This window comes from Cyanistes caeruleus, chromosome 13 (assembly GCF_971803275.1).
Source record: "Cyanistes caeruleus chromosome 13, bCyaCae1.hap1.1, whole genome shotgun sequence".
NCBI classification, from domain to species: domain Eukaryota; kingdom Metazoa; phylum Chordata; class Aves; order Passeriformes; family Paridae; genus Cyanistes; species Cyanistes caeruleus.
Genome location: NC_141713.1, coordinates 248,373 through 261,063, shown reverse-complemented (window position 1 = coordinate 261,063; position 12,691 = coordinate 248,373). Strand labels below are relative to the sequence as shown.

Below are 12,691 nucleotides of genomic sequence, written 5' to 3'. Positions count from 1 at the left end.
CAAGCTGAGGGAATGTCCATGGATGGTTGTGATTTCAAGTTGGCTTGCCTGAAGCCAGGGATCCAGTAAACTGGGTCAGTGCCATTTCAGTTGATGTGCCCTCAGGGCAAGGGGAGGGGTGGGTGGGATGGAGATGGTGGCCAGCTGACTGCAGCTCCAGGGCTTAGGCACTTCCAAGGGATTGCATGTGTAGGGAAGATTGCCATGCTGTTTGTTGAGTTTAAAGAAAGAAAAACAGTTTTCAAGGCTAGTACACTAGAGGAGGAAATTTCAGTGAGAGTTGGTTTAGATACGTTATTTGGCCAAGCCCCTGCATGTGGCTATAGGAGCACATTGCGGGTGTGGAGCATGCATTGGTGCACTGGTGAGGGGGATAGGCATACACACCCCATGGGCTAGGGAGAATGGATGCATGAAACATGAAAGAGAAATAAAAGCATTTTCTACTATTTCCTGAAAGATCCCAAATAGCAGCAAAAAAAGTGATTAGCCTGGGGTGTCATATCAAATCCCACGTATAGATGGTCTGATCCAGGCCATTCTTTTTCATGATAGCCGAGGAATTTCCAGTTTGGGAAAAAAAAGAAAGTTTCCAGCTTCTTTTTTTTTTTTTTCTTGTGTGTGTGTGCGTGCATATGGAGCCTAATCCATGTCCTTTAAAGCCTCTCTGTTTGCACCCCATTAGATGCACAGTGTCTGTCCTTGCACAGTCTTTCTGATATGTGATTTGTATGGGAGAGCTTGGCCTGGCCTGGGGCATGGCCAGGAGAAGCCTGAGGACCACTCTGACAGGTGTGTCCCAAAGCTTCCCTGTACTGAAATGTTCTGAGCAGGGAATTGTAGAGGCATGTCTTCATGGGTCTTTTGCTTCTTCCCTACTCAGGTGGTTTATCTTTAAATTCATAAATAGCTCTGTATAGCTTGCATTAAGAGGTTATTTTGAGCTGTACCTGTGCTGCAACTCTTTAGTGCCTCTGCAGAACAGTGTTTGTTTTCCCTGGGCAGAGGTGAATCCTGAGAACCATCCTCCGGTGGTGCTGCTACTTGCTGGGACGTGTGCTCTGGTGGCTGCAAGCATGGCTTGGCTGTATTCTGCACTGGACTGAGCCTGGTGTGGTGGGAAGGTGTGAGTTGCTGACTGAGAGTGATTGAGAGTGTGGCTGAGTGTGTGGTGCTGGGGAGACCCTGGCAGGGCAGTGCAAGGGCAGGGGAGATGCAGAATGGTTCGGTCAGACCCACAGGCGGAGTGCTGGGTGCGACAGCAGTGCCAGTGGGAGCAGCTGTTGTGGGGGTCAGGAAGGTGAACCTGAAAGTGTAATCAAGTGTATGAAGGTCGGGGGATCCTTTGAAGCAGGCTGTTAACTGAGATGATCTGTTTTTATTTCCTCAGAGCTCTTGTCTATGCCAGCCGTAAAACGATTTTCTGTGTCGTTTGCAAAGCATCCGACTAATGGTATGTTTGCTTTCTGGATTTGATGTTCCCTCACACTTCTAACCCCATGCTCACATTCAGTTTTCTCTGCACATGTTCTTCTCTTAGTCTTCTTGTGGTATTTTTGTGTTTGTGTATCTGGTGTCCAAACATGCTTCACCTTCCTCCATTGTCTCCTTGTGAGTAATGTGCTCACTCATACCCTGTTACTTCTCAGTGACGCCTCTGTTCTCCCCTGAGGTGTTTCTGTTCCAGGTGAAAAGGCAAAAGCCATGGCTCTGTGAGTGCTTTGCTAAAGCAGCCTTTAGCTCTGTGATGACATTAAGGCCTTTCAGAAGGGTGTGGACCAGGGAGAGAATACCACTGGATTGGGGGCTGATGCCCACTCCATATCATGAAGCATCAGCAGCTTAGGTCCTCAGTTTCTACACTGCAGATTTGCAGAATAAAAACAAGAATAACAGTAGGACAGCTGTGTGTCACCTGGAAGGGCCTAGTGTATATGGGAAAGAAGGAAGTGCACCTGGTTTTACATGTCAGGAGTACTTATGGCTTCCTGCTGTCAAACCTCTCTGTTAGGCTGCTCCTGTGGTTCCTCCAAGCCTGGTGATGTTGGCACAGGTAGGCTCACCTTTTCTGCAGACATTACCCTGTGAATTGTGTCTCTCCAGAGCTCTTACTTGTCTGCTGTTGGTGGATGGTGCTGGCTTGTGGGGAGGGGATAACCAAGGTGCTACTTGGGATGGCATCACCTGCTTCATCCCATCCTGCCTGTATCTCTGGAAAGGCTTGGTGACAGATGTCTGACAGAGCAATTCACTGTCTCTGCTCCGTGTTGCTACTTGTTGGACAACCAAAGTGTGAGTTTGTGAGGTTATAGGCCACTAGCTCTGTTACAGCAGGTGCCTTGAACCAGTGTTTACTCCCCAGCTCTTGCACAGATACTTGTAAAAGGTTTCACAGCACCCTCCTCTTGCATGGCTCCTGCTGCTGAGACAAGTTGGAACCAAAGGAGATCACTGAACGCTACCAAGTATTTCTGCCTGATGTGATCAAGGCAGCCTGTGAGTATGAAGACATCCTGCTTGGTGTAATCTGGAAGATGAAAGGAATTCAGAAGACTGTTCTGAAAATCAAAATTTTGGGAAGGATGAAATGGGAAAGGGCAGCTCACTGTGGCTTTACTGTTTCAAATAACTAGAGGGAGCTTATTCTCTGCTTGCTTGGTTTTGGATTTCCCAGAGTGGCCAACTGCTTGGTTTGTCTGTATGTCTGGACACCATCGGAGATCGCACGGTGTATGTCAGCAGGGTGTGTTGTTCTATCTTGCCTGCAAAGGTTGTACCAAGTTCCAGCCTTTCCTAAGACATGCTATAAAGCAGTTGCCCCTGCTCCAAATACAATAGCATCAAAACCGGGCATCATGTTTCTCCCATAAACCAAATTAATATTTCTGATGGCAAAGTGCTTCTTAATCAAGAAAACAAAGACAGGGTCTAGCAAGTGAGAGCTCAAAGTTAGGGATATTTGGTTTAGGATTGGTACTGCTTTGAGCAGGAGGGATGTTTACCCCATGAACCACTTAAAAAACTGAATCAAAAAGTGTTCCCAGCTCTGAGTCTGGATTTTGTTTCTGAAGAGGTGCCTCTGTGTGGAGAAATGGAATGGATGAATCAGGGTAGTGGTCAAGCACTGCATCAGGCCAGATAGTTTATGCCCTGGTTGCACAAGTCTTGGGTGGATGACACGAGTCCTGAGGCTGTGTATAGGGAGAAGACATGCCTGCATGCTGGTGTCTTGTCTGTCATGCAAGGACATCACAGGAGATTGCACAGTGCTGTTCTCAAAGACAGGGAAAGTCAGTGCTTCTGTGCTCCCTCTGTTCTTGTGCACTCTCTGCATTCAGCTCTCAGTCAGACCCTGCTGCCCCCCAGGTCCCTTGCACAGCCTCTGCTCATTTGATGCTGGGCCATATGCCCTTTCCTCGTGCTGATGTGCCTGGCTGTGCTTGGATGCAGGACAAACACTGTTAGCAGTCTGGATTTCTTGTCTCAGCTGCAGGAGGGCCAGTCTGGCCCTGAGCCCGATCGTTTTATCTAGGCAAACGTGAACTGCATTGGACTTGGAATGTGTCCTAAAAATTATTCAATTCTCAGACTTTCCCTTGCAAAAATGAACCCTTGCTGCTCAGGCACTGCCCTGTGCTGCAGCTGGGCAAAACCTGGGCTGGGTGGGAGTCTGCCCTGGTGTCACTGGGGGGACATAATTCTTAAGGGCATTCCTGACCTGTGGGAGGGATTTGGCTCAGTGTGTGTGTGGGTCCTTCTTACGCAGCGGCCCTGGTGCTGGCAGCTCCATCCCCACATCTCCACAGTTTCTCTGTCCCCAGCTGTACCTGCCCCTCTCCTCTCACTCTCTGTGGCCCCTCTCCTCCAGATGTGTTGGAGCACCAGCACGTTGCCCAGTTGCTACGGCGTTTTTCCTCTGACTGTGCCACGAGCCGGACCATCTCCTTGGATGCCACCCTAGCCCATCACCTGCAGCAGTGCTCCTACCACCTGCGCCTCTTCAGGAGCTGGCTGATCTCAGGGCAGGATGACTTGGAGTGTCTTTACGGTACTGCACGCTGCAGCTGCCTCTGTCCCGTGCTCTTGTAGCTGAGCAGGGACCACTGTCTGCTTGAGAGTGCAAAGTATGCTTTGCTTCTGAAAAAAAGAAAGCGTTTCCCTCACCAAATGCCCAAAGTCTCTGGGCTGCTGCTGCAGCAAGCTGTGTGGGCTGTTGTACCAGCAGTCTTGGAGCCTTAGGCAGGAGCCTTTCCACACAGAGCCTTCACTCCCCATGTGGCTGTAACTGCTCTTTCCATCTTTGGCAATTGTTTGTTGCCTCCTTCCTTTAGCCAGGGTAAGCCCTTAAGCTCCCTTTGGGGTAGGTGCTGAGCTTGTATCGATGGGATGCCCTGCTGGCATGGATGCTCTGTGCAGGTCTTGATGAGCTGCCACAGGGTGTCCCCTTAGCAATGGAGGAACCAAAGTGAGTAGTGAGAGTACAGGAAGAAGAGATTGAAGAGGTGCTGCAGCTGGTCACAAGCTGAGTGAACTTGCTGTGGAAATTTTGGGGAAGTGAGTGCTTGTGGGTGTGTTGTATCTAGAGAGACTGAGTTAAGACAAGGTAGAGCTGAGCTTCTGTGTGGCTGCACTGCATGGCATCTGTGCTGCCTGGTAGGGCCTCTCAGTGTGTCCTGTCTCTGGTGGGAAGAGGTAGGCAACTTCAGCATTGAATGCAGATGCTATAAATCAAAGCTCGCTGCTGTTTCTCTGGTGTTTTTCAGCCTCCACCACAGATGGGCAGTCTGGTGCTTGGAGGCCTTGGTGCTTCTCACACAGGCAGAAAGATTGCTGCTCCGTGAAGGAGGCAGCAAGCTGGGGCTGGCTGCTGAGGTTTACCTGTGCCACAGGAGCTGCTGGGAGCATGTGGCTTGCTGAGCTGTGTGGTGTGATGCATGGACCCCCTTTTCCATTCAGACCCACAGGTGGAACGGGCAGTGCAGCCTTCCATGTAGTGAAGCAGCAGGATGGAGCATTTTCAGAGTCTGGAAGATGAGAATTTTTCTTACACAGTCTGTTTTCTCTTGATTAGGCCCTTTCTGTCAAGCAGGCAATTTGGAGACAGTTAGTTGCTTTTCACATGTAATTAGGACAATTCCTTGGTCTCCTGGAAACAAATGCTAAAGAGGAGCAGAACTGCTTCAAGGGAGGAGATTGTGGGTCACAGCAGATTGCTCCAGTCCCAGGGCTGAGCTTTTCCCTGCTGAGTCTTGGCCATGTTCACGAGCTCGGGTGGGGAGAAGAAATGAGCTCAGTGTTTGGACACAGCAGGCTGCTGGGAGGTGCATCCTGCCCCAGTACAGCCAAACACAGGCATAACTTCTTGCCAGCACAGCAGCCCTCCCAGCTGGAAATCAAATCTCCACCACTGAGTTCATGCTGTTTTCCCAGTCCATCAGCAAGCCCACAGTTCATTGATGTTTGGGATTCCTGCTGAGGCTCTTAGAGCAGACACAGTTAACAGCCCAGGTTTCTTCCTTGTGAAAACTGCATTATTCTGTCCTTTCTTGACTTTCCACTGTACTTCTATCCACACAAAAGAAACATGAATTAGAAGATAGAATCAGTGAGTCAAAAGTATGCAGTTGGCACCCGTAGTTGGAAAGATCAACAGTGGAGCCCTGAAGGAATGTCTGGGAACCTGTGTGGTCATAGCTGGGAAAAAGAATAGTGTGAAGTAAGTTCATGTTGGTAATGAATCACAGTGCTACTGAAGCCAAGGTCAGCTGTGGACAGACAGCGGCCCAGTGATGATGAGCAGGAAACTAGCAGTGATGTCCAATGTAAATAAATTTAAATTACAAAGGCAAACAGCCCCAAACTCTTATGTATAAAACAGTGGGCTCTGATCTGACCACCACCACTTGAGACACTGTGGAAAAGGTAGAAATTTGCAAAATTAGAAATCTGGGAAGGATGTTTGTAATAGTGGTCTGAGGGGTGGGGATCCACAGTTTCATGTAGTTCCAGGAGCAAGAAGGTTTCTAATGGAGTGAGTTGAGACACTTCACACAGAAGTGGTTTTTTTCCAAGCTCCATACCACTGTATCTGGGGATGTTGGGAGCTTAACTGAGTTCAGAGGGAGATGAGAATATGGGAGAGACACACAATGTCCAGAGTAATTCTGAGCTGTGGGTCACTGATGTTTGGGGCAAATGACTAGATAGTCACATATGCTGTCTAGACTCATTAACCCTTCATATACAATATACACGTGGCATGTTGGAGTTTGTCCAAGAAAATAGGGGTGGACTGATCATGGATGTCAGAGAGGAGCCTGGTGAGTGCTTTTGTTTGTGCTGAGACCGGACAAGTGCTTCTTCACTCCAGTGGAGCTGGCACACAGAACTTCCTTTGTGGGCTGCTGTTGGATATTGGTACAAAATGGATGGAGTTCTGTCCAGTTGCTTGTGCCATTATCTGCATCACAGACTCCTGCCCTTCAGGCCCCAGGACAGAGTTTGGGGGAGCATTAGCAGTAGCTGCACTGTCAGCACAGGGTAACTCAGTCTGGGATGGTTCCTGTGGCTTGCTCTCACATTTTCTTGCCCCTTCTCGAAAGGGTTGGTTCTTTGCTAACTGTGTGTGGTCCATCACTGGCTGGAGCCTTCACTGCAGACACATGGGGATTGTGATCCGTAGTGGTAGCTGCTGCCTGAGCTGTGCTGTGGTGCTGTGAGCCACCGTTGGCCTCTCCTCAGCAGCTCAGCAGGTCTGTGGAGGTGTGCAGGGAAGTGGGGTCCCATACACAAATGAGAGGGATTCCTTGAAGCCAGTACTCCTCCACCTTGAAAGAGGAAACTTTGGCCATTTTACTCTGCTTGCTTGAGAGTGGTGCAGTGGCACAGCACTGTGCAGAGCTGCGTAAGGAGGCACCTGGCACTTTGGGGATACATCAGCTCTGTGTCAGTGCCTAATGTTTCTTTTAATGTTGGACCTTTGATTTCCTCATCTTGCTAGAGGGGAACCCAAGCACTTAGTTCCTAGTTGGTGCCCCCAGTGTATCTTATAACAACATTGCTTTGCCCTATCTTATATTTAAACTTCCTTTTTTTCTTTAGAGACCCCAATACCTGAGCCAACTTTGGCCCCTATCAAATAAGATTCTGTTGTGAACTGACATCAGCTTCAAACTGGGCTGCTCCACAACTATCACACATGATTAAGTTTTGCCCTCACCCTTTTCCTTTAGCTCTGTCTCCCAGGAGGCCTCTGAGAAAATAAGGAACATACATTCTTCCTTGCTCAGCACTTCCACTCTCAGGACTTCTCAGCAACAGACAGAAGAATGTGGTCTCTTTCCCGTGTCTTACGTTTCTTCATCCTAGCCGAGGACTTGTTATCCTTCCTGCCTTGAACTATGTTTGTAGGCCCTTTGTGGCATAGGTAACCTCGTGAGCTCTCTGGAGGATTCTTTATCTCCGCCAGCTGTTATTTATTTATTGCAGTGAACACCTTCATGGCTCATGCTCCTTGCCTCTTGCCGGACTGGCTTGGGGGAGGGTATTGGAGTAGAGCATTTCCTGGAGGTGACTGTCTGCACTACACATACAGGTGCTCTGGGGCTTCTCCTGAGGTGCTCCCAAGCTGCAGGAGTCAGTTTTATCCTATCAGCATGCTGGGCAGACATCCTACCAGAGATTGCATCAATAATTCTTACTTGCATTTCAAAATATTTTTCCTTCTCTATAGAAATAAACACAGTTCCTTTCCGGAGTCTTTTTGAGGTCCTTGGAGGAGACTGGGGGAGGGGGTGTGTCACAGAATGGGAAGCCCAACCTTGAGTAGTTGAGAGGCCATTAAACTTGAGAGATGCAGAGCATTCCATATACCCAGGGACTCATCTGTTTCTTCTCTGCTTCTCTGACAGTTCATGTTGGCTTGGTTCCACAGAGAATTTTCAGGATGCTGAGATGAAGAGGAAGATACTTTGCTGTGATGCTCTGCTGGCTTGAGCAGCAAAGGATTTATTCTGAATGGTTGGGATGCAGCTTAGCTCTGAGCAAGTGTCTGTTACATGCTGAGGTGCCTATTTCTGCTCATTCTGGGTTTGCTGGCAGTGAAGTCTAGTTGAGGGGACAAGTAATTCAAATGATTACCCAGCCCTTCCTTTGGACACAGCCTGTCAGGGCTGCACGGGGGCTGCTGTGACAGGGAGGTTCTGTGGCTCCTTGTGGCTGCCACAGCATGTGCTCCCTGCTGTGTGGAGAGGGGGCTGTGCCAGGCAGAGGGGCCCCAGCAGTGGGACATCTTTTAATGGAAATTCTGTCGGCACCACTTTGATTCTGTTTGGCTTCCATAAGTGGGAGCACTGTGCCGAGCTCTGTGCCAAGTTCTCTGTCATGGCTGTGTATTTTAACTGTCCCAGGCTCAGCAGCTAAAGTGGCAGCTGCCAGATATTTTTTCTCATCTCCCCTCCATGTGTACCCAGGTGCTTGCTTTCAGATCTGTTACTGCATGGGATTGCTTCGTGGTGATTTTCTTGGGCTAGAAGAGATGACCTGAGGCCTGAGTGTGCCTGTTGTTTGATTCCCAGAGTGCCCAGCTCCTTCAGCCATGAGTGTTCCTGCATGGATTTACCCTGCTGTTTCTTCTATTCATTTTCTGATTGGGTCTCTTTCCAGGTTTTGAAGGCTGTTCCATGGTTCCCACCATTTATCCCCTGGAGACTCTGCACAACTCCCTCTCTTTGCGGCAGGTCAACGAGTTCCTGACAGCCGTGTGCAGGAGTTGCAGTGAATCACATGTCCAGTCCACCGCAGGTACTGGTCAGGTGGGCTTGTCTCTGGCAAGGCAACGAGCACCCTTGGTCTTTTACATTCTTGGGACAGATCAACCTGACAGGAGATAAGTGCAGTCCCTGGAGCCTGCCCCAAAGTGTTCTAGCCCAGGAATGAGCCATGGGACCCTGCTTAGAGCCATCCTAGGCCATTTACTTGACAAATAACCAGTCAGGTCTGTCTGTAGCTGATGGGTATAGTGATGAGGATACAAGCTCCAGCTTTGGAAATCTGAGCCTCAGATTCCCAGGAGCTGATGGGCAGGCATGGCTCTGAATTGGCACTGGTTTTTAGCTCTTTCTGGAGTGCCTGCTCATGGCTGCTGGGCTATGAGCCATTCCTTTCTGTCTGTCAGAATATATACTGATCTGTGTATTTTTTTTCTTGAAGCTTTGTTTGATTCAATGATTGGCAGCCAGATACCAGGAGACCCCTTCATGTCCCAGCAAATCCTGTCATCATCGTCCTTGCCATTGCGCCAGCGTTCGGATAAGCCCCCTTGGTGTGAGTGTGCTCCCCTTTCTGTCAGGGACAAATGTGAAGGGGAAGGAGGGAAGTTTGTGAAGTCAGCAAGGTCAGGGAACCAGTCTGGCTGAAAACAGTTGTTTAATTCTCCTCCTTTACTGGAATTAGATACAATCTAGGCATTTCTGTAGTTTTGCTTATTGTGCAATATAAAGCAGGAATAACCATTAGTAGAGAATATTTCTTTCTCTAGTGTTGACTCTCAGTACTCAATACTCAGTGTGTCAGGAACCAGGATGAGCACCCTGAAGCTGGGATTGTTCCATAATAGTAAGGAAATGAAATAAATTTGTATTCATTTTCAAGCCAAACATCACATTTTGTACTGTGAGAACAGAATCCACTCTTGGCTGTATGCCAGCATAGCACTGGATTACAAGATGGAATTGTGCTTTTTGTGCTTGGGTCTTCATCAGCTGAGCTGCCAGAAATGCCCAAGACCAGCTGTGAGTCCCTGACAGGTCACTTGGCACACAGACAGCCCTCACCTCTTGGTTGTAGAACTGCAGGGCTGTGACGGTTCGGGTGGGGAAATACCAGCTACGTGTTTTAAGATTTTTCTTCCTCTTTGCAGACAGCAGTGGCCCCTCCAGTACTGTCTCCAGTGCAGGCCCATCCTCCCCAACTTCCGTGGACAACTGTGCTCGTTTCAGCTTTACTGAGAAACTTTCTATCAGCCCCCCAAAAAGTGAGGAGCAGCTGACCAGCCGGTCCCCTGAGCAGGAAGAGAGTCAAGCTCCAGGCAGAGGGCTCGACATACAGGGGGGCATGTCTGAGCTGTCAGTAGCCGAGCCAAGTGCCCCTGAGACACTCATCTGGAATAAGGGCCCAGAGCCAGGCAGGATCCTGGAGCTGTGCAAGAAGGAGCTGTCAGAAGAGAAGAGCATGGGGGAGCTGGATGAAGAAAAACCGTCTGAGGAAATATTAGAGCCAAGAAACATAGGAAACTCAAAGTGTGGTGAAGGGTTTGACCTGAGGCTAGTTGGGGAGACAGCAAAGCTAGATGAGGGGTCTGTTAGGGGAAGGACTGGCCTGGATCAGTCTGGGCTGTCCAAGGAGGTCCTGGTGCCGTGTGAAGAGGAGCTGCTGGGAGAGGTGTTGGACCCAGAGCATACAGGCAAGGAGCTGCTGGGGGACAGTGTTTTGTCAGACCAGCTTCTCTCTAGTCACCTGTGCCAGGTGCCACCACTGCCTCCTGAGAAGAATGTGGAGGAACTGCAGCTGCTGTATCAGAAGGATCAGCAAAATTAGTGGCTTACTGGACAGCAAGCACTTCTAGCCTGAAAACAGCCCAACTTCCTGCATGGCACCTTACACAGCTGGTGGTCCATAGCAAAGAAGCCTTGTCCCAGGGCCACAGGACTCTGTGGTGTGGAAGAGACTGCTTTGCTCCTCCACAAGCCAGTTCTTTGCCATTCAGCAAGACTGTTTGCCTCGTTAAATGAACAACAATGCAATCTTGGTACCGGCATGGCACCTCCATGGAGCAGGGACATGGTGCTGCACTGGTGTTCCAAGGGCTTTGTGCTCACTGGGACAGCAGCATTAGAGGACTAGTACAGCCAAGGCTTTTAGGGTGGTACGTCTCCAAAGGGGTCATATCCTTCCTTGTGACTTTTTGGCCCACATCCTTCAAAAAAAGACGTTTTGGGCCCCAATTAATCAGATCCATCACAACCACAAACCTCCTCTCTGTTCCTTTCTTCCTCTCTCAATTCCCACTGCTGGCCACCAAAATCAGGTCCATAGAGTCCATGGCAGGAAAACTAGCAGAGGCAGAAAGCATTCTGAATGAGTGTGGAAAAGAAGGGTAGTGAGGGCATCAGGTTTTAATGCCACTTGCAAGGAAACATCTCTTTGGCTTGGCCTTGGATGTTTCCCTGCTGGGCTGGGGCAGGCAGGAGCCTGGGGATTCAGCCTGAGAGAGATGTGCAGGGAGGACACACACAAGTTGGTTTTTTTCTCATCCCCAAGGATCATGTAGGGTACAGCTCTGAAGTCTTGGTGACAGGGATTAAAAGAAACTGCTATTTTGATAATTCAGGACTATTAGACATCAATAAGGAAAAATCTTTATTATATATAAAATGAAAATTATTTAATGTATATTTATGTAAATGCCTCGTGAGCACAAGCCTGAGGGCAAGATTGATACGGGTGTCCCTGCCGCATCCTGAGTGCTGGCCAGGGCTGTGCTTCCTACTCCTCCTGTATTTATGGACAAATCTGTGTGTCCATCTGTAGCTAGGATCTGTGTTTTTGTGAAGCTGTGCCCAAAGATCTATGCTGTGTTGTGACAATGTGTGTTCACAGTAAATCCATGCTGTGGGTCCAGTGTCTCTCTGTCTCTGATGTTGACTAGGCAGCAGCGTGTATGTGCCAAAACTTACAGGTGCCTGGAATAGTAAGCCCTGCTCATGCTCTGTTGTCCCAGAAGAGCAGCTGTAGCTAGAGTCACACCTGGAGCAATTGCACAGGCTCCAGGCCAGGAAAAAAACCCCATTTTCCTACATGGGGGAACTGGTCATACTGGGAGGAGCTCCTGGCATGCCAGGTCTCAGGGGAGGTTTGTGGTAGAATGAAGACACTGGGATGGTGTTTTCAGCTCCTTTCACTTGGTCCACACCTTCCTCTCACTTCAAGCACAGCCTGGGTGTCATGTCCTTTTCCTCATGCCCAGTAATCCTGAGCTGCCAGTTTGGGCACGTAAGAAAGGTCATGTTTACTTGCACTGGAAACAGAGCAGTCATGCAGCTGCCCAGAGTGCAGCACTGGGTGGGAGGGTACCCCTGCCCTGCGCTCTGCTCTCCCTGCATCAACATCTGCACAGAGACCTTGGCCATGGCCACCCCTGGCCCCAGCACTGGCTTAGGGACCACAGGTGACTGAGCAGCATGAGATTTCCCCTCAGACACTACCCACAGTCCTTGCCCTGGACCTTTGCATGGGCAAAGGCCTGTGGCACCTGCTGCCACCAGCACTGGCTGACACAACTGAGCACCAGCCACCATCTCCTGCCAGGACCTGCATGCTTCTGTTGGAGGACAGTGCCTGGGCAGGGTGGTTACCACGATGAACCCAACAGCAACTGCTGCAGGGTGTCTTTGCCAAGAGGGGTGTGGAGCAGGGCCCTGTGGGGTGGGCATGTGGTTCTCAGGTGACCCCTACAGAGCCCGATGCTTGTCACTGCACACCTTTGGAAAATGCACTGCAGTCACAGGACCTTGATTAGCTGGAGTATGGCCAGAGACAGTGCTCATTTCCCTGAAAAGTAGCTGTGTGTGGAAATAGTTCCTGGTTTATGGGAACAGTTCGTGGGTCCTCCCATCAGCACCAGGTTTGGCAG

The 12,691-nt window shown here is 49.6% G+C and overlaps 1 protein-coding gene across 50 annotated transcripts in view; it reads left to right on the top strand.

The window, feature by feature from the left end:
- The window catches only part of PPIP5K1 (diphosphoinositol pentakisphosphate kinase 1), a 43,937-nt gene extending 32,258 nt beyond the window's left edge, over positions 1 to 11,679 (top strand). For 19 of the 50 annotated variants that reach the window (XM_086848666.1, XM_086848669.1, XM_086848668.1 and 16 more), the window contains 3 exons: positions 8,665 to 8,802; positions 9,211 to 9,324; positions 9,920 to 11,679. In XM_086848666.1, coding sequence (XP_086704792.1) covers positions 8,665 to 8,802; positions 9,211 to 9,324; positions 9,920 to 10,596 — 929 coding nt within the window. In that variant the 3' untranslated portion in view covers positions 10,597 to 11,679. Of the gene's footprint in view, positions 1 to 1,390; positions 1,454 to 2,011; positions 2,054 to 3,868; positions 4,049 to 8,664; positions 8,803 to 9,210; positions 9,325 to 9,919 lie in introns of all 50 variants that reach the window. The other 31 variants (XM_086848661.1, XM_086848658.1, XM_086848646.1 and 28 more) reach the window with 4 other exon arrangements.
- The last annotated feature ends 1,012 nt before the right edge of the window (positions 11,680 to 12,691 follow it).